Below are 23,099 nucleotides of genomic sequence, written 5' to 3' on the forward strand. Positions count from 1 at the left end.
AGAATGCTTTAGCCTAGCAAATCAGTGAGATATTTTTCATCTTCCAACATACCTTCAGCACTGTCTATTTAACAGAGGCTGTCTTTAATGCAACAAAAGTATACTTGTTTCCCAAATGAAGGTGGCTTTCGCCATGCCAGAGAACAAGTAAAACAAAACAAATACATCTTGGTCAGTAGCTCCTGTATTTTCAAAGTGACTTGTGGGGAGGTAGCTGAAGGCCTTTTTTAAAGATTCTGGGAATTAAGGCTACAGTCTTTCACAAATCTTTGAAAATGTCCACCTAGGGATACGAGTTTCCAAGACACAATATCTGCTGCTTCCTATTGTGGTTTTGGGAACGAGACAGACCTTACTATGCAAACAGTCCCAGTTAAGGTTACTTTTTACGCGAGGCCTGGAAACATCCTTTTTAAAAATGGAAGCTTAGAATCAAGAGCAGAATTCGGCAGAATGACGTGAATTCACAGCAAATGTCACAGTAACTGAATTGTCTAAACATGGATCCCTGATTTTAGTTCAAACGATATGTTTTTGCCTTGTCTAAGTCAGGCTGATTCCTCAGAGCAGTGAACCAATTTGACTGTCTTTGTTGAAAACAAAACTTTTAGTCACAATTCAGAGTTAAGATCCTATCCTATCCTTTATGTCAAATAAAGTTCCCTGCCTTTCCTTGGAACTGCTTCTCTGAACTTTCTATCCCACCACCTGAGTTTCTCCTCATCTTGTCCTTTAATAGCTTGTTTAGGATGTTTGATTTTCCTTCAGAAAAGTCTTTAGCTTTTCCCTTCAAAATGGACTGTGGATAGAGAGTCCACACCTAGGACAGGTCAGAATTGGTTGATGAACGACAAGCAGGCTTGATGGGTGCTTGATGCCTGGAAAATAAGTGATCTGCTCATAGATTTCTTTTTCCTTTCCTCTTTGTTCTTGGATGGAAGCTTAACTCAATCTTTTCTGGCCTGGTTTTTACAATTTGCTGCGTTCGATGTTTTCAGGTAACATCCAACTGTGCAAATTTTAGGTAGCGACACAGAATTCTTTTTTTTGCTCAGGTGTTGAGATTTTGCTACTAGAAAAGCAAGTATATGACAAACTTATCCTCTTTTGGCATAAAACCATGCACAAGATGAACAAGGGGCACCAAAGTAACTCAGTCACTCATCTTCTGCAGTGTCACTGGGGACCAGTGGCTGTTAAGGAGAGATGTGAGGCCACAATTCCATACACTGGCTGCAATCTGTCTCTTACAGCATCCCTGCTGCTAAGGTTTCTCTCTCCCAGTGACTGTCTGTGTTTTGAATTATTTTTCCCGAATGGATTAGCTTACATTTTTCCCATGCTGAATTTCACTTTGTTATTTTCTGCCTATGTTTCTAACTTCTCTAAGTCCCCTTTTATTATTTTCTATCTTCCTTGGTGCTCACAACTCCTCCCAATTTATCATCTCTGAAACAACTGCACGTGTAATTATCTTGCCATTAACCCCTTCCTGCAGCTCATTAATAAAGTTATTTAATTAATCTGCATCCAACCTTGATTACTGCTGGACGCCATCTAGACAAGTTGCTCCAACTGGATACTTTGCCCTTTAACATTACGTTTAATCCTGTTACATTTAAATTAAGGAGGTCATGATTTTATTAGGGCAGTTGGGAAAGAAAATCTGAAAAACACTTTTTCATGCAGGCTTAGGCAAAACAATCTTATACTAGCTGTTTCTTTTATAAACTGAATTTAAAGGCACATTTTAAACACATTTTCACGTGTAGGCTAGAAAAACCGAGTAATGTGATATTTTATTTATTAGTCAGGAAAGATATATGGTTGAAAATTTTTCCATGTCAAATTAGTTTCTGGAGCTGCTGGCCTGCAGAAGTGTCAGAGGCTGCTGGTGCCATAGGTGCTGGAATGAGGGGTGCTGGGGGTGCTGCTGCACCCCCTGCCTTGAAGTGGTTTCCATCATATACAGGGTTTACAGTTTGGTTCAGTGGCTATCAGCACCTCCACTGTGCAAATTGTTCCAGCGCCCTTGGCTGGTGCAGCAGTAATTTCTAACTCCACACTTCTGTCTCCCTGCTACAACCATCTAACCTGCTCCGCTTTCCTTTTCCTTATTTCTTTTCCATCATGGGCAGCTCTTGGCTTGTCCATGGGGTGACTTGCCTATAGTCCTCAGATGGATTTGTTCTCCTCTGGTTATTCTTGACTCTTTGAGGTGCTGCTACTCCAGATGAGTATTTAAGTGCAAGTGGAGATCAAACGGGCTCTATACATACATTTGTTTCAGAGGCACTTAAATAATCTCTGCCTCACCAAAAGCTCCATGAGTTTTTGTTCTCATGTCTCCTGGGATTTGAAGAGAGAGGCTTATGTCCCCTCACTTCCATTGGTAATACAAATAAACTTTGACAACAGAAGCCACCCCTTTGAGGTGAATGAGAGGAGTTCACATCTCCCATAGTTATTGTTTCAGGCTCTGTCTGCCATAAATTCAACACAGCATTTCTGTGCATGTGGTTCATGTTTGGAAAGTTTTCTTCGCAACTGTAGGGACTAGAACTTTTTAAAAAGGTAAAATGTGGTATATGATTACCGTAGTTGTCCAGTGAGTGGAAGTGCCACCCTTTGAGCCCCACCCAGATCTTCCATTGGGCCACATTCCAAAAGTCAGCCACACTGAAACTGGCCAGTGCTTATGGGTTAAGAACGTTTTTTTCCTAATGGGACAGATTCTGCCACCTCTACTCATGATGGGCCTGATTGTCCTTTATATTCAGACACAAAAGGGTCTTAAAGTTGGCCTAATTTGCATTTATACCCACTTTAATACCCCTTTATATTGCCAGAGTGGTGTATATTTATGATTTCTCCCATTAAGACGTATAGGAGTATTCCTGAATGTAACATACTTCTCAACAAGAGTAAGGATATTGGATTCTGGTGCTCTGCAAATCATAGTTAGTGATGTTATTTAAGTCAATGGCTAGGGTTACCATATTTCCCAAAGGGAAAACGGGTCACTGAGTGGGGCTAGCCCGAACCTGCCCCAGTCCGAGCCCCCCAAGACTCCCTCCCCCAGGGAGCTGGCCCGAGCTCTCCTCCCCACATGACATGGGGCTGGCATCACTATTCACCCGAGCCCTGTCTCCCCCCGTGCAGGGCTGGCATTGCTGCTTGCCCCTCCCCCCCCATTCCTCCACACACACCTTTTTTTTTTTTTTTTTTTTTTTACCAAAGTGGGAAAAACTGATCAAGTTGTCAAGAGCAAACGGGACAAATGCCTGCTTTTGCCAAAAAAGTCAGGACTGCCTTTTTAAGGGTTAAAAAATGGACTGTCTCAGCCAAAACGGGACATATGGTCACCCTATCAATGGCAGCCAATGTTGACTGCACTAGTTTTGCATATAAAATGAAACAGACATTTATGTACTCTTAATGTTGGTTCTGTGTGTGTGTGTGTGGGGGGACCACTTTATTCATGTAGTTTCACATGTTGCTTTTCTGTTGTTGTTTTTTTACAACAATGCAGTGATCTATACATGACTTTCTCATGTGCACATGGCATTACATGAGTAATGTAAGGTCACCATAAATTCATGCCAATAAAAACTTTATTCCACACCACACCTCAATAGAATATGTGATGATGTGGTGTAGGATAAGGTTTTATTCATGTGAGTTTGGGATGACCTCACCTTATTCAGAGGTAACCGTGTGTGTGTGAGAGAGCGTGTGTATTCTGTATTTATCTATCTTCAAGCTAGATGAATAATTTGTAGCAGTTCATTTGACAAATTTCACTACTTTTGCTTTTTGTGAATTGTCCATTAATAGACCGTTGTAATAAGGTGTTTGGGGTGGGTGGAGCCTGTGTCCTAGTCTTCAAAGTGCCTCATTTCCAGACTCCTTCCCCAAAAAGGCGGATGTAGAGATGCCTACCTCTGCCCCTAGGCCGGAAGCGTCATGGTCTTGGCCCGCCTCGGAGCCTACCTCCCAAGTGGGGTGTAGTAGGGGGTCCTAGCCCACTGTCTCCACTGGTTCCTAGCCCAGGGCCCTGTGAGAAGCAACATCAGCTGAGTCTGCCACACAGAGGATCCAAGTCTGCTTCCCTGCCCACTTCCTACCTATACTCTCTTTCAGTTTCTGACTACTGCTTTCGATATGCATCCAGGTGATAAGCCAGGGTACTTTAAGATCATGCATTCCAACTGCACAGACCTTGGAAGGAGAGAAAAATATAATGTAATGAATATTAGAAACTTCTAAAAAATCCATAATTAGCCTTTCTCCATATGATGTCCCATGTCAAAAGTGCAATGTCTTCTTATCTGCCAGGACTAGAAACAAATGCCTTATCACAATGGGAATCGGGATTCCTAGCTCCCCAGTGGTACAAAGCCTCCTTTTCAACAACCTATGGCTAACAAGATAGGTGCTACAATATTTGTAATAGACTATTTAAAGTAGCATTCACTAAGATTGCCCTACTCATTGGGGGAATTACTGCAGGGATGGGAGAGTGGCTGTTGAATACTTCAGCCTGTCTGTATCAGTGGTAACTTTAATTATAGTAGAAATAATCTGAAACAAAATATTCCATACCATAGTTCTCAGGACTCCTATGGATGGTTCATTGCAAAACCTAAGATTCCAGCTACTAACCTGTGCCTATCAACATGTGCTGGAGTTGAATTAATGATCAAGAGGTAAAAGGCTTTATAGCCTATTACCAATTGCCCAAGTAGTTCAGTCCACTGCAGTGACAGTACTTATGAACAGCATGTTTCATTTTACCTCATGGGATGCCCTCATCAGAATCTTCTAATGCAGTGGTTCTCAACCAGGGATCCGGGGCCCCTGGGGGGCCGTGAGCTGGTTTCAGTGGGGCCGCCAAGCATGGCTGGTATTAGACTCACTAGGGCCCAGGGCAGAAAGTGAAGCCCCATCATGCAGGACTGCAGCCTGGGGCCCTGAGCTCCAGCACCTGGGGCTGAAGCTGAAGCCTGAGCAACCTAGTTTCACGGTCCCCTTTGTGGCATGGGCCCCGCGGCAATTGCCCTGCTTCCTACCCCTTAATACCTGCCTTATCTTTTATATGGAGAAAAACAATTGTTGTGGTACGGGTGGGCCATGGAGTTTTTATAGAATGTTGAGGGGGCCTCAGAAGGAAATGTAAGGCCAAGTTTTTAAAAAACAGCCTCTCAACTTACACGCCTAAAAAACTACGGGTGCAGTGTTGTGGGGGCAGACAATGACATGTAGGCATCCAACTGCTTGAATGGTAAACTAGAAGTAAAAATGCAATAATTTGAAGCTGCAAATATATATGGGTACAAAAGGGGCTGCCTAGTTGAGAGCCCTTTAAATGTCCTATAAGATGTAGACGAGCCCTTTATTTTGTTTTGACTTTCACTTTAGATTAGTGTTTGCTTTGGAATGAGTTTGGTAGGGTAGTTCCTTCCTGTTCCCACAGTGGCTTCTATTTTCTACCCTTCCATTTATGCTGTTAGCGATATGTAACATGAGGTTGTTATTCAAGTTGATTTTTTGTTTCTTCTGCACATCAAATTTAATTGCAGTAGAACTCTGGACTAGAAAGACTGTAGGCCTTATTCTCATGGTCCCTTTATATCATCCTGGCAATGTAAAAGGCCCTTAAAGGTGACTGGAATTCCACTGACAAATAAGACATAGCAAAAATGAGAATCTTGCCCCAAACTTTTATTTCCACATCAGCATTCCAAGAAATATAGGTGTTTGAGGCTCATCCTTCATTTGCAATAATGAAATTTCTCACAGTGCAGAGCAGCTGGGTTTTTCTTCCTGTTGTTCCAAGTTTCCATCTTCTTTTGGGCGTCAGCTGGGTCTTCAGAGTTCCCATTTGTGGAACTCCCTCCCTACAGGCGTCTGTCACACTCTCTGTCTGCTTGTATTCAAGGCTTTGGTGTAAGGCCTTTCAGTTCATGCCCAGCATTTCATTGACCATTTTAACTTTCCCTCCTTATTGCCTCTTTTTATGGACTTATATGTTTGTCTTTCTCATTTTTAGTTGATGGTGTCACTGGTCTGTTGTTCTGGGACTGTTTTAATTTATTTATTTCTGTTCAGTATCCCAGATGTGTTTATGATGGGTGCTTTATACAATTTTTTAATGAATCTCTTTCCAAAGCAAGGAGAAATTCAAGAAGAGTTCTGTTCCCTCTATACTTCCTTCTCTCTAATAGGGTGTTTATATGTGTGCCTTTGATTTGTATAAAGGTTATTTCTAATTCTTATCTGTAGCATATAGTGGATAGCTCTTTATTGTATATTTGGGGCAAACCTTGGAGCCCTTTCTCAGGGAAAACTCCCACTGACGTCAATGAGAGTTTCGCCCAAGTAAGGACTGTAGGATTTGGCTCTTTGTTTTCAGGATGGGAATTCTCATTTTCCACTCTGAGCATTCATTTGGCCTCACAGTACCTTGGCTCACATGGTTTTCAATAAGTGTCTGGCAGCTGTATTGGCCCACCTCCAGCATCATGGGATTCATATTTATCCCTACATGGACATTTGGCCTTCCTCAAGCCATCAGAACTATTTCTAGCTTATTGTCCTACCTCTAAAAGTCTTCCCACTTTCAGACAGAGAACTTGATTCTGAATCACGCTAGTTTTACAATGGTGTAACTCCGCTGACTTCAGTGGAGTTATTCCTGCTTTACACCAGCGTAAATGTGATCAGATTTAGGGTCAAATCTCTAAATGCATGGTATGCATTATTTGATGTAAAGGGCTTGTAATATATATATATATATATATATATATATATACACACACACACACACATTTATTCCAGAAGGTCTTAAGGTCCAAGGATAAGGCAGCTTTGAAAGACTGTATAAAGATATATTAGATTTCCAGTCCAGGTGTGGATGCGTGGAATGCAGATGCAGAGACACTGAAAAGTTTAACTTGAACTACAAATGGATTAATAGCAAAAATAGATACAACTTTTATTAACAAAATAATGTACAAAAGAAAAATTATTGTTGGGGTTCAAACCAGTCTTAACTTTAGCATATATATATATGCTATGATATATGCTGATGATATTGAGCATGAGCATATATATATATATATGCTCATGCTCAATATCATCAGTCATTAGGATAAAGGGTGGCATATTTTCCGGGGATCATCCAGACCAGAAAGGGGTCATGTCATTGCCTGCCTTGTAACCTTGGGGTGCCTTAATGCTATGTTGCTATGGCTCAGATTCCTGACATCCATAGCCTGCCCACAAGCAAAAAGTCTCACCCTGGCTTCCCCCAGCCTTGTTACTCCTTTTAATTGCAGGGTGACTCTAACAGCGCTTCCAGTCCTGAGTCTCCCCAAATCCATCCTTCCCGAGTTCTTAACTACCAGACACTCAGACTTTTCCCTTCTGGTTTGTCAGCCCCCTAAATATCAGTTCAATTTGGCACACACACGCCACACAGTTTGCACAACAGAGACCTGCGTGAGGTAAAAATCGACAAAAGGTTTATTTAATAGAAAAGCCACAGATTCAAAGAGGAAATTGTAGGGGAGAGCAAAAATATACAAGTTAACAGTAAACAAACCATAAAGATGCAACCTTAGCCTTTACAGTTCTGTATTAAATAAAAGCACTTTCCTAATACAAGTTACCTATCACCTTTGAACAGTTTCCCAGTATACACCTAACTCTGATGGTGATGGGGGGAGATCCAGCGTTTCATGGACAATTTACTGCCTAGAGACTTTCTCTCATTTTCTGGATGCCTTTCACTTCAAGCCCCTTCTATTTAAAAAGGGTTTGCAGGTTCTTTTCTTCAGTCACTCTTGATATTCAAAGTGGAGAAATCTCCAGTTATCTCGGTGTCTTTCCATTATCTTAAATGGCCCATCATTGACTTTTCCTGGGTTGTGCTATGGAAAATTACTTGTCCAGTTTTGTGTAAACACCTGGCTTGGGAGATACTTCTCCCTGTCTGATCACTCACTGTCCTGCTGTGAGGTGGAGCTGAAATTTTTATGCACAGTTCTCTATATGCACAAATACATAAATTCATAACCACAGCTTGTGTACTTCTCTCATAATAATTAAGTTAAGAATGTTACACACTTTCATAAAAGACCTTACTCGACATACTTTCATAGCACAGTAACATTGTATACAATCAGTTAATACAGCTGCTTATTCTTTGGAGTTCAAAATCTGTTCTCCCTTTGGGGTGTCTGGACCCTGACTGTTACCATGGGCAAGTAGGATTTTGTGAGCAGGCTGGCAAATGTTTGTAACAATTTTACAAGGCTTAATGGCATTGTTAAGGGCACTGTACCCCCTAAAATGGGCATAACTGGATAGAACATGCAAATTGTCAGAGGGGATGCTGTTGTGGAGAATGGACACTGCACTGTTTAGCAGTAAATATTGGCATGTTTTTTTTTTTTTTTTTTTTTTTTTAAAGAGCTGCGCACCTTCCCTTTAGCATTGAGGAAGGTGTTTAGCCTGATGTTGCCCTATGCAAGAGTAATGCCTCCAGCACCCACTACTCAGACCCTATACTTTTGCATCCACTGCACTGTGTTGCTGGTGGTAAAAGCCAGTACTTAGCTCTAAAGTATAAGCTAGTATCTTAAAAAAGGGTCTAAAGGATCCAACCAGCTCTAAACTTCTTTGATCTGCACCCCACAAAATAGTTGAATTTTTTTCCTATGAATCAAATCCCTTGCCAGCCACAAAGATCGTGGAATGATGTTAAGGCCATTTTGTAGGTCAGGAGCCAACTATGATTGAGAGTTACTGGTCTAGATTACGCTATTTTCAAAGTTTGCTTATATACACTATAGTGTGAATTACTCAACATGTACAGAATGTTATTTCTTTTACAGTACACAGCTTTATGGAGAATATTTTTTAATATGTTCTTTCTTCCTTTTCACCGTCAAAAATGCACCAAAGAACATGTAAAGGCTTTGACTAACTTTTCCATTTAGATAAACCTATGAGTGTTTGATCTCAGTTCATTGTGGCTGTGTACGAATCATGTTTCATGGTTGAACAACTGATGAGGAACTATGTCTCGATGTATTTGTGGTGCTTTTATATTCTGCAAATAATCAGCTTTTAAAACCTTTCCCCACAGTCATGATTTTGTTTTGACTTGTTTCAGGAACATCCCAGACCAGAGTATGAAACCAAAGTGCGACAGAAAAAACTCAAAAATGAAACTAATAAAAAGGATAATATAGATGAGGTAAGACACATGGATTTACTTCCGCTTTTATTTTTTATTTGGATTGTATTTTGTGAACATTTTTGTATCAGTCTTGGTTTGGCTCTGCTTATCAGTTTGCAGAATGGTCTCTTCTGTGCTATTTGCCTCTGATTCAGTCTCAGATAGTACCTTTCTGATGGCTTAGTTCTGGGCATCGCTGCAGCACTACTGAATGTTTTTAGGGCCATCATTGTGCTATCCTGTGTGAGGCATCCTGCCTAGGAGGGTGGAGAATGTGTAGTGCAGGGTCTACAGAGGAGGGTGGTGACTGATCATGATCAGTGATGGAATCAATGACCTGGAGTCTGAAACTGTTCCAGAAGGTGAAGTGTCCGGCAGTGGGGCACTCCCACAGCATATGTCTGAACACTGCCCTTTCAGCGTTTGTCTGCTGAGCGCATTCCTCACCATACAAGGAAGGCTTACTTTGATACTTTGTATTACAGCTAGTGTACAAAAAGGGAGGAGAAAGGAGGGCAGTATTTTAATTTTTTCCTCTTTTTTTGAAATTTAAAATAAAAACCAGAAAGAAATTTCACCTAAAAAATCATTTTCCCTATTTTTAAAAATTGAAATAAAAAAAACCAACCAGCTCTACTTTCCGCATATTCCAAACTGGATTATTGTGGTGAACTCATTTTGGGTGATACTTGAATACCACTCAGAAACTTCCGATAGGGCTCTGTAGAGGAGCGGACTCACCTCTGCGGCACCTCCTGCTGGTGACTTCCAGGAATTAGCTCGTTCCAGCTCCGGAGCGCCCTTTGCAGGCCGGTGATCCGCCTGTCCTCTGGCCCCCATGTCCCACACTGGACCCCGGTGCCCTTGTGCCTGGGGTGATGCCCCCTGGCAGTAACCCCTCAGTCTTAGGGTCTCCCCTCCCCAGGGAACCCCCACCCACTATCCCCACCTCACCTCAGTGTACGGCTATTGCCAGTCATCATCTAGCCCCATGCCCTGGGGCAGACTGCAGTATCAGCCTACTCATCACTGGCAAGGTTGGGTTTGGACCTGCTGCCTTGGCCTACCCTTGGGCTGCCCTCTGCAACCCCCAGTACCCCTTGGCCTTCTGCCAGGCCGCAGCCTGGGGCTTTCCAGGCTGGAGCTCCCCAGACTATCCCCAGCCCTGCTCCTCTCAGTTACTCTGTCTCTAGCTCGCTGTAGCCAGGCCCTTCTCCCTCTGAAGGCAGCGAGAGACTGCTTGGCCTCTGGCTCACAGCCTTTTTATATAGGGCCAGCTGAGGCCTGATTGGGGTATGGCCCAGCTGCAGCTGCTTCCCAATCAGCCCAGCTCAGCAGCTCCCAGCCACAACCTTCCCCCAGGGCTGTTTTAAGTCCTTCAGGGCAGGAGCGGGGTAACCACCCCACTACAGGCTCAATCCTGCAAAACGCCCGTTAAATTACAATGGTGCCAGTTCAGGCGTCTAGGGCAGTATTCAGAGGCACATTTCTTTAGCAGTCTGATTTGGATCATATTACACACCCAAACTGGGTTCCCACTTGTTTCCAGGTACAATCCAAGATATTACCTATGATCTACAAAATCTTGTGTGTCATCTTCGCTGCAACTGTTAGCTCGAGTTAGTACACTTGAGTTACTGCACTTGATCTAGCCTGGCTTAAGTGAGAGCAACCACACTTCAAAACAACACTGAGTTACACAGATTGATTTGATTAGCAGCACAGAGTGATTGGATTAGCTGTGGATGAGTTGTTGTAACTCGAGTTGTTGCATTCCCACTGCATGACTAGCTGGAGGTTCAGCATCACTTGAGTTTCAACCCAGCCCCCTGATACCCTAGCTAGCTTGAGCTTAAAGAACTAGTTAACTTGAGCTAGAAATTTTTGTGTGTGGGTGGGATTCAAATTAGGGGTAAAACTCAAATTATAACTGGAGCTAACTGGGCTGTGAAGACACACCCTGAGGGTATGTCTACTCTGCAGTTGGGAGTGTGTTTGCCAGCATGGGTAGACAGACATACATTAGCTCTGCTCATGATAGCGTGCTAAAAGTAGCAGTGTAGCTGGGATAGAATGGGCAGCGGCTCAGGCTAGCCACCTGAGTACAAACCCTCCCAGTCCTCCTGGGTATGTACTCGGGCAGTCAGCCTGAGCCACCACCCCCAGCTGCATAGCTACTTTTAATGTGCTAGCTCAAGCAGAGCTAGCACCTGTCTGCCTATCTGCGCTAGAAAGCATGCTCCCAACAGCAGTGTACGTGTACCCTTAATGACTGCTTCATTCCCCATATATTACCTAGTCAATTGAGATCAGTTTGGACTCTCAAACTGACAAAACTGTCACTTGTGTGCCTGGGGCCGGGGATAAGGAATTCTCAGTGGAGGGCTTTGACTATGGAATCTGCTAACCCAGTGTTTCCCAAACTTGGGACGCCGCTTGTTTAGGGAAAGCCCCTGGCGGGCCGGGCCGGTTTGTTTACCTGCCACGTCTGCAGGTCTGGCGGATCGCAGTTCCCACTGGCCGCGGTTTGCCACTCCAGGTCAATGGGAGCTGCTGGAAGTGGCGCCAGCCGAGGGACGTACTGTCCGCCACTTCCAGCAGCTCCCATTGGCTTGGAGCAGCGAACCGCAGCCACTGGGAGCCGCGACCAGCTGGACCTGCGGAGGTGGCAGGTAAACAAACCGGCCCGGCCCACCAGGGGCTTTCCCTAAACAAGTGGCATCCCAAGTTTGGGAAGCACTGGGCTAACCCATTGATCTGACACAGCCAGAGTTTGTTGACCTGGAGGAAATGCTCAAACACTCAGCTGTTTACCCAGGTTGTTTATGTTTGTTTGTTTGTTTGTTTCTTTGGGGGGTTTTTTGAGGTTGTGGTTTGGGAAATTTTGGTTTGCCTGGGTAGCTATTCCATTTGTGTTCGGTAACATTGGCTGCTTGACATACTGTGTCACTGGTCTTACTGTAAATGCATCTAGAAAGTTGCAATAGCAGCATCCTATACATGGAAAAAATAAATAAATGTATAACTTTTACCATTATGAGGTGTGGTTAGCTTTCTCTGGCTGTTTCAGACCTGAAAGCAAGTGCTCATTCCCATTCCCCTCTTGTAAAAGTCTGATTGAGGTCTATTTCCCAGGCATTCATAATCCCTGAAGACTCCCTGCATTTGACTTGGCTACATGTAGCTTATATTGTGTATGCCACATGTTACAACAAAGTCAAGGTATTCGGAAATGTGTCCAATCTTGAGATTGAAGGAGCCTCTTTACCCTGTTTATATGCTGAAAAGAAACTGGAGATAACTCCAGAATTCAGGCCTCGCCAAATCAATTTGATGTTGCAGCACATGAAGGAACTTAACTACCCCCTTTCTCCTGTAGATCATCATTGAGTTTGTGTAGTGTAGCCAATGAGTCATCCAGTCACATAAAATTAACTGCCACCTAGTGGGCTTGATCCAACAACCATTGAAGTCAGTGGAAAGATTCCCAATGACTTTAATGGGTGTTGGATCTGGCCCAATGTGAACAGGGAGTTTTGCCAGACAGGAGCTCAGACACGGAGTATGGGGAGCTTTTCCATTAGGTACTGAGCAGTTTTCTGGGCATTCCTAGTGAGGGATTAAACACTATAATAGGTGAATAAAGGAACTGGTGTGCACCTCTCTTATTTAAAGTAAGTGAGAATTGGGAATAAGAGAATGAGTGATACTGCACAAATTACATTTTTGCTCTTGCTTCTCAGAGAGGAAAGGTGATACTGGTTTTCATCATCCAGCTGGATGCCTTTACCTCCTGAGCGCAATCGAGTCAACTTGTTGCTTGGCCATGGTTTCATTTGGACAAACAAAGCCAAATGTGCCCTTTTCTTGAGTGACAGTCACATTCTGCTAGGGACATGAGTGTCTCTTTAGCTTGGTGCTTTGCCCATTCAGTAAGGGTTCAACCCTGCAAGGTGCTGATTGCCTCCGGAGAGGTGCTGAGCGCCTTCATCTCCCATGGACTGTGAGAGCATTTGTGCCACTGTCACGCTGTCTGGAGTGACTCACGACCGTGAGTGCCAGCCTGAGGGCAGACTCTCAAAAAGCAGGGCAGACACCCCCAACCTGGTTGTGCGTACTATAATTAGATTTCATCAACCTGGTAACAAGTGTGAACTCCCAAAGTACTACAATAGTCTTATAATGAAGTCACAGTCAGTCCCTTTGGATGCTCCAGGCTATCTTGCCACCCAGGCAAGCTGGACTATGTGATAAATGGTCACTTACACCAAAAATCAGAACATATTCAGGTTGCTTCCAGTCGCAAGAGACCAGTCACTTACCCCAGATCAATTTGTATCTTGGATCTCACACCAAAGACAATGCTAGTAGCCAATGCTGTAATAAACTAACTAAAGATTTATTCACTAGGAAAAAGAAATGAGAGTTTTTGCAGGTTAAAGCTAACAAGCATGTATACACAAATGAGTTTCAGCCTGTAATTCAAAAGGTGACAGAGTTGTAGTAATCGATCAATTCAAAGCGTCTTTCAGGGCTAACCCATACCAAGCAGCATGGGGATCTCTTTGCTTATGTTTAGGAAGTTTTGCCCCTCAGAATCCAGATAGCAAGAAAGAGCTTCAGTTTCTCCTTGTCAGGGATTTTTATCACCCTCCACTACAGATACCAAAATTGATGGGTTGAGTTCATCCGTAGGCCTCCCATTCCTGAAGGGAGTTAGGAATGCAATCAATAGGACCTCTCTTCTCTGATGCTGCACAATACCTTATTTGCCTTCATTGGGCCATGTTGAGTGCATTACCTTAATTAATGCTTCTTTTCCCATTTGGTGAGTTACACAATTACAGAGGTTTGCACTGCGGACACTCACTATAACTTTATACCATGAGCTATAGAGGTTATAAGTGCAATCAATACAGCAGCATCCTACAAGCATTTTATAAAGTCTAAATGCTAAACACATTCTTATCTGCTTAACATCTACTATCTATTTTGATAATGCTAGCACACAGGTAAGTGTTTGTAAATGTTTAGTGAGGCTAGGACCTTGGCATGAGCTGGCACTGGTCTGCCAGCGTCACAGCCACCTTGAGTGATCCGCCCCTAAATGTGTAAACCTCCACATGTCCAGACATAGGTAGAGGTCCTGTCTCCCCTCCTGTCAGTGCATGATATCTGTTTACACTTGCTGGGTGCAGACATTTACAGAATCCAGTCAAAGCAAATCCTAGTAATTTTCTAGGTTTCATAAAATGATAACAAGGAATACCAGCTGCGGACTGATGTATGATCATGGATTTTCTTCTTCATACATTGAGAATAGTTCCTGCACCAGATCAGGTATGCATGGGTGTCTCTTTAGTATGTTGTTCTGTTTCCTTTGTTATGGCTGTGACATACCCAGGGTACAATCCAGACTAATGAATAGCAGTGTCTCCCTGCCTTCTAACATAGCTTTGCTGCTATAGCCTTCAGTCCCAGACTGCTCAGAAACAGCCTTCAGCATGTAATTCCTAGCTATGTCTGTGTATGTGCTGCAGCCAGCCACACATTGGCTCTTACCAGCCTTGTTTATACTGCAGGGTAACCCCAACACACTCCCAGCCTTAGATTTTCTCCCCGAAAAGTCTGTACTGTACTGTCCAGACCTCTCCAGAATAATACAAGCTTATGTAAACTTCACCATTTAATTGACAGAAATAACATGCACATGTCCTGTTACCCCAAATGGAGTTTTCCAGGCACTTCAGTTCCAACACACTGGATTAGATAAAACTATAAAGCAAGTTTATTAACTACAGAGAGATAGATTTTAAGTGAGTATAAGTAAGGAGGCATAAAAGTCAGAAATGGTTACAAGTAAAATAAAGATAAAACACAACTGGTGTCTAACTTAACAAACTATGTTAAATTCAAAGCAAAGTTTTCTCACCACATGCTTTAGCAGATTACTGGCCAAATCTTTAGGTTAGGACCTATTCCTAGTCCAACACTGCTTCCTCTGTCCTTCAGGTGCTGTGGATGTGGTAGGCAGAGAGAAAGAGAAGGGTGCTTTTGGGGTGTCTCCTCTTCCTTTTCATAGTCCTCTCTCCGCTTTGAGAAGCATTCCCAGCTGGGAGTATAGTGACAGGCAGTCTGTATGGAGGGGATCTCCATGCTGTTTCTTTGCTAAGATGTATATTTTTTGCCCACACCCCCTTTCCTGCCAAAGAATGTCCATTTAGCAGGTAATGGCCCATTGGCCTTGTTTACACCTGGCTAAGGCATCAGGTTGTTTCTGAGGACTGGTTTGGACACTCCCCAGACTTGGAACATGTGTTAGTAACACCATACAGTGGTAGCTTATAACTCTTGGTACAATGTTGCCACACATATATTACCAGGACAACAATGACCAGCAAATTATTAGTTTTCAAATGATACCTCACAAGGCATACTTTGTACAAAGATTATTATAATAGTGTGCAAGGGGTGTATACAGGGGTACCGTCTGTCACAATGTAATAGGGTTTGCCACTCAGACAGATATGATACTGGCTTGCACAGACAGAGTTACCCTTTCAGTTTATGCCCTGTTGCCATTGCTTAGCAAATATTCACAAGAATTCTGCCTCCCTGATGGGTGCTGTTATGAACTGCCCTTCCCCCTAGAGCAATTCATTTCAGTTTGAGAGAAACCAGGTGAATTTTAACCATTTACTGAAAACTACAATAGAATCCAAATATGTGATCCTAGGTTACAGTACAGCAAGTAAAGTAAACAATCTCACTCCCTGCTGGGTGGTCCAGCTTGGCATAATGGTTGTGGCCAGATGAACCTTCCTCTCTGTTCAGAGTCTGTCACCTCTCCACCACACAGAGAAGCTTTTAACACACTCTTATATAGCTATGCATGCGCCTTTTGATGGTCACATGTCACATACACAGCATACCCAGAAATGCCCCACCGCAGCTTTCCCTGCTCCTGAGCCCAAACATGTATTACAACATTAAACAAAACACATGCTAAAACAGTGATGAAATAAACATTAGTAACAAGAAGGGCAAAGGGGTCCCAGCCCAGGGACACAGGAACGTTTAAGGGTGCAGCTTGTCTGGGGGCTCTGCAGTCCCCTAACATTTCTTTTAGTTCCAGAATCCAATAAAAACAGATCAGAATCATTACTAAAATTATGACCTTAGGGGGTAAAATGTTCAAAAGTGCCTACATCACATTTTTAAAAATGACTGCAGCATTTAGAAGTTTAAACCCCATTGTCTTTCATCAAGATTTAAGCTCCTAAATGTCTGAGTCTCTTTTGAAAATAGGACAGAAGCTCCTGTACAGTTATTCAAAGGGCAGGACCTTTCACTTGTGTTTGTTTGCAGGACTCTTTAATAAATGCGCTCATCCTGCAGCTTTAACCACCTTACCTGCTATCTATCTGCAAATCCATCTCCCCGTGGACTACTCTGAAAGTTCCAAACCTCTCAGCCGTTTTCAGAACGCCACAATTTTATTTAATCACCTTGCCACAATGATTATTTCCTCTTTCCCTCAAAAATGACTTCCTCCTCCCTGCCACCTCTCTCCTCAACAAACACCAGACTATTGTGGTTTGTGGTACAGACTGTACATTTCAGGGCTGGAAAAAATCACTATAGACCAATGGAAAGAGGAAATCCCCAGTTCTTTAATGGGACATTCAGCGCGTGCATTTAGCTTTGGAAAGTCCTGAGAAATTGGACTTTAAAATGATGATTTTTAAAATATAGGATAGCTATTTTACATATTTTAGATGTTTTTAAAAAGCATATTCTCTCTCCCTCAGGTGCCTGTAACATGGTACTCATTGTGAAGTCACTAGTTCAACAGCTTTAGCATGATGGTTGATGTCAAGGTACAGGTTTCCCAGAAGTCTCTAACTCAATACCTCTAGCTTGATGGGCAAGAAGCCAGGGCATAGGATGTTGTCAGATTGCTAGTGCAGCCCTTCTAGTTTTCTGGACTTGTGTCAAGGTAGAGGCCTCTATGAGATTATTGGATCAGCATCTAGCTTTCTGGTTTTATATGAATATCCAGGATTCTGTGAGGACTCTGTCTCAGCATATCTAGAATGATAATCAAATGTCAAGGCCCAGGTCTCTGTGAAGTCATTAGCTCACCATTGTTATTGGGCTGGTCTGATGTCAAGACATACCTCTGTGATATCACTGGTCAGCAACTGTAGATTGCTGTTCTTCTATTAAGTGTCAGATCTCTGGCATCAGTGTTCAGCATCTCTAGCTTGCTTATCTGATGTGAAGCCACAGGTTTCTCTGAAGACTTTGGCTCAGGATCTGTGACTTACTGGGATAGAGCTTATTTACCGCACTGGTTTAGAACTTATTTTAAAGCACAGGTCTCTGTAAGGTAGTGGCTTATTTCCAGTATGATAATTCCTCTGTTCTGGTGATGCTTTTACTGTAAGTTTATTGTAAAGTCCTGAGTTTTTACATGAAAATTTCTATATGTGATGCAATTTCTTCTTGCCTTACTCCCACAAGTAGGCCCAACAACATTCCTGGGGCTACTTGTATGACTAACGTGAGGAAGATTTAGTCATAAGATTGCATTGTAGTGCAGAAGAAAATCAACACAGTTTACCACCCTCTTGAAGCATAACTTGGAAATGCCTGGTAACAGAGCATCTTTCCAGTATGGAGCTTTCAGTGATTTCTCTGAATATCACAAGTTGTGAATCAGTCCTATGTTACTTGGGTGAATAAAGATACATTTTCTACGTTTTTGCTGTATGTTAGCTGGGAAGGGGAGCAATAAATTCATGAGTGTAAATTCTGTGTGGACATGAGTAGACAGGTGCTGTTGGATCCTGAACTAAGATTAGACCCTGTGGGCCAAATTCTGTCCTTGCATAAATAGGAGTGACTCCACTGATTTCAATAGGATTCCACCTGCTTAAACCAGGTTTGAACATACTTCTTGAAGCAATCTGATGTTGAAGTCATTAACTCTAATGGGAGTTGGAGGTACTCAACATTGTTAGGATCAGACCTTTAATTAGTAAACATGTGAGTCACTATACCCTAACACCAAATTTTAAATCAGCCTTATTAAAGTGAGTGATGTAAATTAAAGTATTGCAGATGTAATGTATTACTTGCCCAATGGGGATTATATTATAGAAAATCGCTTTCATGCAAACACTCGTTACAGTATTTAATCTACTGTGATGAACAAAGAACAACATTTAAGTCTACAATATACTGCATGGTTCAGGCTGTTTTATTATATTTAATAAATATTTTATCAGATGTATTGAAACTGGGGAAGAAATTGTGAGCGTAGGTAGCCCTTTATAAAAGATTGGTGTGAAATTTACTATTACAACAATACCCTAAGGTCTTATTGTTTCCAAAGAAAACTCATTTAAAGTTAAAGAAGTTAAAACATTTACACTAAATGCCTCAGGTTAAGCAGCAAACAAACAGTTAGTCATTAGAAATAATTACATGCACTTAAAACTCTTATGTGAGCAGTCCCATTGTAGTCAATGGAAATATTTGTATCAGTAAGGACTTGTTATGTAAGTAAAGGTTTACAGTGTCAATCTCAATGTAGTTCCAAATTAGGTAACCAAAAAGGGCTCTTTTTGGTTAGATTGAGAAGACAGATGAAGTGTATAAATGTGTATGTATGCCTGCATATGTCTCTTCTAATATATTAATGTGGGGAAGGCAGTGGTAATCGGTACAGCAAAACAGTTGATCATTTCTTTGCTATTCTCCATATAGTACCTTTGAAGTTCTTGTTTAGGAACTTTCAGCATCGGTGGTTGTGTTTAGAAGTTTTTAAGAAATAGAACATTCTCAGATTATCATCTCTGTGGAATATTAGAGATTGTTGAAAGATGCTTCCCATGGATCAATGATAAATTTGCCTGTGTATTCATGCAGTGTTAAGATTATGAATTTAAATGCACGAAAGTCAGGAAATGAAAAAATTAGGCCCTGTTCTGTAAACACAGAGATGGACTAGCTCCAACTCCCATTGGAGTCAGTAAAAAGCATCCCATTTATTTCAGGAGGAGAAGGATTAGCTCCTGACTCGTTTTCACATTCTTTTCAGTAAGTGTTCAGCTGATCTGGCAAATAAGAAAGTATATGATTGTGCATCATATCTTGCCTATTTGGAAGGAAACCAAATAGCTGATCCCACATATGTTTCAAGGAAAACTTTCTTTATAGCAAAAGAGGACTTGTCTCTTGGTTTGTGTACTTAGAGAAAGGCCTGGGAATAATAAAATTTGGCATTCCCTCTTGTTTTTAACTCATCATGTCAAATATGAAAGTGGCATGATTAATTATTGAAATAAATAAAATTGTTAATTCCACTGTTAATTTAAGGGAAGTGATATTGTAAATAAAGGTTTAACATATACAGTCACAATATAGCACATGTTAGAATGTCATGGAAAATAGTATGTCATCAGTGCCCTTTAGGCATTATAAAAGGGGCAGCACAAAAGACCTTAATCTGTTTTACTTCAGCCCTGACATAGGGAAAACATCCATCAAACCTTGTGTCAGCACTGAGGAAAAACTGAGCCTGCAGGCTTGGCTCCATTATATTTTATTAGGAAGTTCTCATTAAGATTAATTAAATAAAAGAATGACTTTAAATCCTTTTACCACCTACCTAGAAGTGGGATAATTGGTTATAAATATTTGTTTGGATAATTGGAGCTGAAAAAGATTTCTCAGACACACCCATAGTTGCCTTGCCATTAATTGTAGGAAAATAATTTGCTAGAGTTGAGTGGCCCTAACTAGTGACCTTGCTTAGAAAATTCAGTATTGTCCCAATATTTCTTTAATTGTCTAAGGTCTTCTAAGTCTTTTTTCTGTCATCTCATCATTGTTAACTTCCTTTTACCAGCATTTGAGTTAGTCTTATGTCAAATCTGTCCTTTCTCTCCTCTTCTTTTCTGCTAGTCCCTTGCACCATTAGCAAAGCACAGTTTTAAAACGACAAATATTGAAGGAGTAAACATGAATGAAAAGATGAGACTGTATATGCTGATGACAATTCTTAACCCTTAGGAACCCTTCCTCCTCGTTCCCATTGCTGCAGTTGTTAATTGATTCATTAATTGGATCAAATCACCTATAAAGAACAGCCATGAGTCTGTTCGTTCTTACATCAATTTCACACCAGGGTAAACAGAATCAGATCTTGCATCTCCAAAAGACCTTGAACATTTTCAAGATTTTCTCTTTCAAATGTGTAGCGAGTTTTCCTGCTTTGGTATAAATATATAGTCAAAATCCTCTCATATTACTTTTATGAACTTTGAATATATCACAAAGTAACTATCTAACAGCATTGGACAGTGTAGATGAACAACATATACATTTTGACCTTTCTGTGTCTGAAAAATCATAGCAACAATATTCACTGAATAAATAAACTTATTTTACATTTCGCTGACCTGATTCACCACTGCTTTACGCCAGTGTTATGCTAATATAGCTCCACTGAAATCAAAGGCATTAGAATGATCCTGTTTGTCCTTTCTCAATTCCATTAATTTAAGAGAGCAACTTTCCTGTTCCTTAGCTTCCACTGGAACCCTTGTATTCCACTGTTCAAGATACTGCAGTTTCTCTTTACTAAGGAAAGCAGAATGGATTATATTTATCATGACCATAAAGGACCTCTTGAGGTTCAGGAAAGTCTGTACCATTCAGTCACAGCCCTCTAGTCAGCTCAGCATAATAAAATATTATTACAGATATCAAAAAGACATTTGACTTGGTTGAGTGGATTACTCTATCCTTGGAGGCTGGAAAATCTGGATTTGGGCCAAGTTTTAGGAAATAAGTGTCTAATCTTTATGAACATCCTTCTGCCAAAATAAAAAATACTGTTTCTGTCAGAGATAGCTTCAAACTTAAGAGAGTAGGCAGGATTATTGTTTATTGTTATTATTTGTGCTAGTCATTAAGTCGCCAGTTCAGGAAAGCATTCCTTTTCAGGATAGCACTTAAACATGTGTTCAACTTTAATCACATAACTGGGATTTAGGCACATGATTAAAGTTAAAGACTTTCTTAATTGTTGTCCTGAATAGGGATGAACTTAAAAACATAGAATCATAGAATTGTAGGACTGGAAAGGACCTCAAGCGATCTTCTACTCCAGTCCACTGTGCTAAAGGCAGGACTAAGTATTATCTTGACTACTCCTGAGAGGTGTTTGTCTAACCTGCTCTTAAAAAGCTCCAATGAAAGAGATTCCATGACCTCTCTATGCAATTTATCCCAGTGCTTAACTACCCTGACAGTTAGGAAGTTTTTCCTAATGTCCAACCTAAACCACCCTTGCTGCAATTTAAACCCATTGCTACTTGTCCTATCCTCAGAGGTTAAAGAGAACAATTTTTCTCCCTCCTCCTTGTTACAATCTTTTATGTACTTGAAAATTTTTATCATGTCCCCTCTCAGTCTTCTCTTCTCCAGACTAAACAAACCCAATTTTTTCAATCTTCCCTCATAGGTCATGTTTTCTAGACCTTTAATCACTTTTTTTGCTCTTCTCTGGACTCTCCAACTACATTCCCTCTAAGATGCATGCCTGGGCAGCTGCATAGGAGGGAACGTAGGGCCGTGCACCTAATTAGTGGAGCTGCACAGGTGTGGCTCCACTAATTAGGTGCCTCCTGGACCCTGGAGAGGATGTGGAAGGTGAGGTGGTGGGGGAAATAGGGAGTAGGTGAGGGAAATAGGGAGTAGGTGGAGGTCAGTGGGGTCAGGTGGGGGTTGGGACTAAGTTTGGGGCATCCTTCCCAGCTCCAGCTGGGCTGCGTGTGGCAGCCAGGGAGAGACGCAACCCTCTCCCAGCCCCAGTGGCTGCCTCTCCACAGCCCCAGCTGTGCTGAGGAGGCAGGGAGAGAGGAGAGTCAGCCCCAGTTTTTCACCCCAAACAAACCCCTCATCCCCGGCCTCATCCCAGAGTCTGCACCCCCAGCCAGAGCCCTCACCCCCTGCACCCCAAGCCCTATCATCTGCTCTAGCCCTGAGCCCTCTCCTGCACCCCAAACCTCTCATCCCTGGCCCCATCCCAGAGCCTGCACCCCCAGTCAGAGCTCTCACCTCCGCATCTCAACCCTCTGCCCCAGCCCTGAGCCTCCTCCCACACTTCAAACCCCTCGGCTCCATCCCCGCCAAATGAATTTTGTTATGTGCACCAATATGGAGGTGATGAGTCACACATCACCTCCATATTGGTGCACATAACAAAATTCATTCTGCACATGGGTGGGAAAAATTAGAGGGGACACTGCTCTCCAATTCATCCACATCTTTCCCGAAATGTGGCGCCCAGAACTGGACACAATACTCCAGCTGAGGCCTAATCAGCGTGGAGTAGAGTAGAATAATTACTTCATGTGTCTTGTTTACAACAATCCTGCTAATACATCCCAGAATGATATTTGCTGTTTTTTGTAACAGTGTTACACTGTTGACCAGTGTTCCCTCTAATTTTTCCCCCATCAGACAAATTGCCTGCAAAATTAATGGAGTGGGGCCGAGGTGTTTGGCGTGTGGGAGGGGACTCAGGGTAGGGCAGAGGGCTAGATGTGGGGGGATAAGGGCTCTGGCTGGGAGTGAGGGCTCTGCGAATGAAGGGTTTGGGGTGTGGGAGGAGGCTCAGGGCTGAAGCAGAGAGTTGGGGTGTGGGAGTGAGGACTTCAGGGTGGGGCTAGGGCTGAGGGGTTCAGGGTGCCAGAGGGGGCTCAGGGCTGAGGCAGAGGGTTGAGGTGCGGGGAGGGGGCCTGAGGGGCTGGGGGTGCAGGCTCAGGGATGAAGA

General features: G+C 42.4%; 1 protein-coding gene across 1 annotated transcript in view; it reads left to right on the forward strand.

The window, feature by feature from the left end:
• The window catches only part of ANO2 (anoctamin 2), a 308,666-nt gene that overhangs the window by 161,551 nt on the left and 124,016 nt on the right, over positions 1 to 23,099 (forward strand). Inside the window, exon 14 of the mRNA XM_024103099.3 lies at positions 9,182 to 9,265. Coding sequence (XP_023958867.2) covers positions 9,182 to 9,265 — 84 coding nt within the window. The remainder of the gene's footprint in view (positions 1 to 9,181; positions 9,266 to 23,099) is intronic.

This window comes from Chrysemys picta, chromosome 1 (assembly GCF_011386835.1).
Source record: "Chrysemys picta bellii isolate R12L10 chromosome 1, ASM1138683v2, whole genome shotgun sequence".
Lineage (NCBI taxonomy): Eukaryota > Metazoa > Chordata > Testudines > Emydidae > Chrysemys > Chrysemys picta.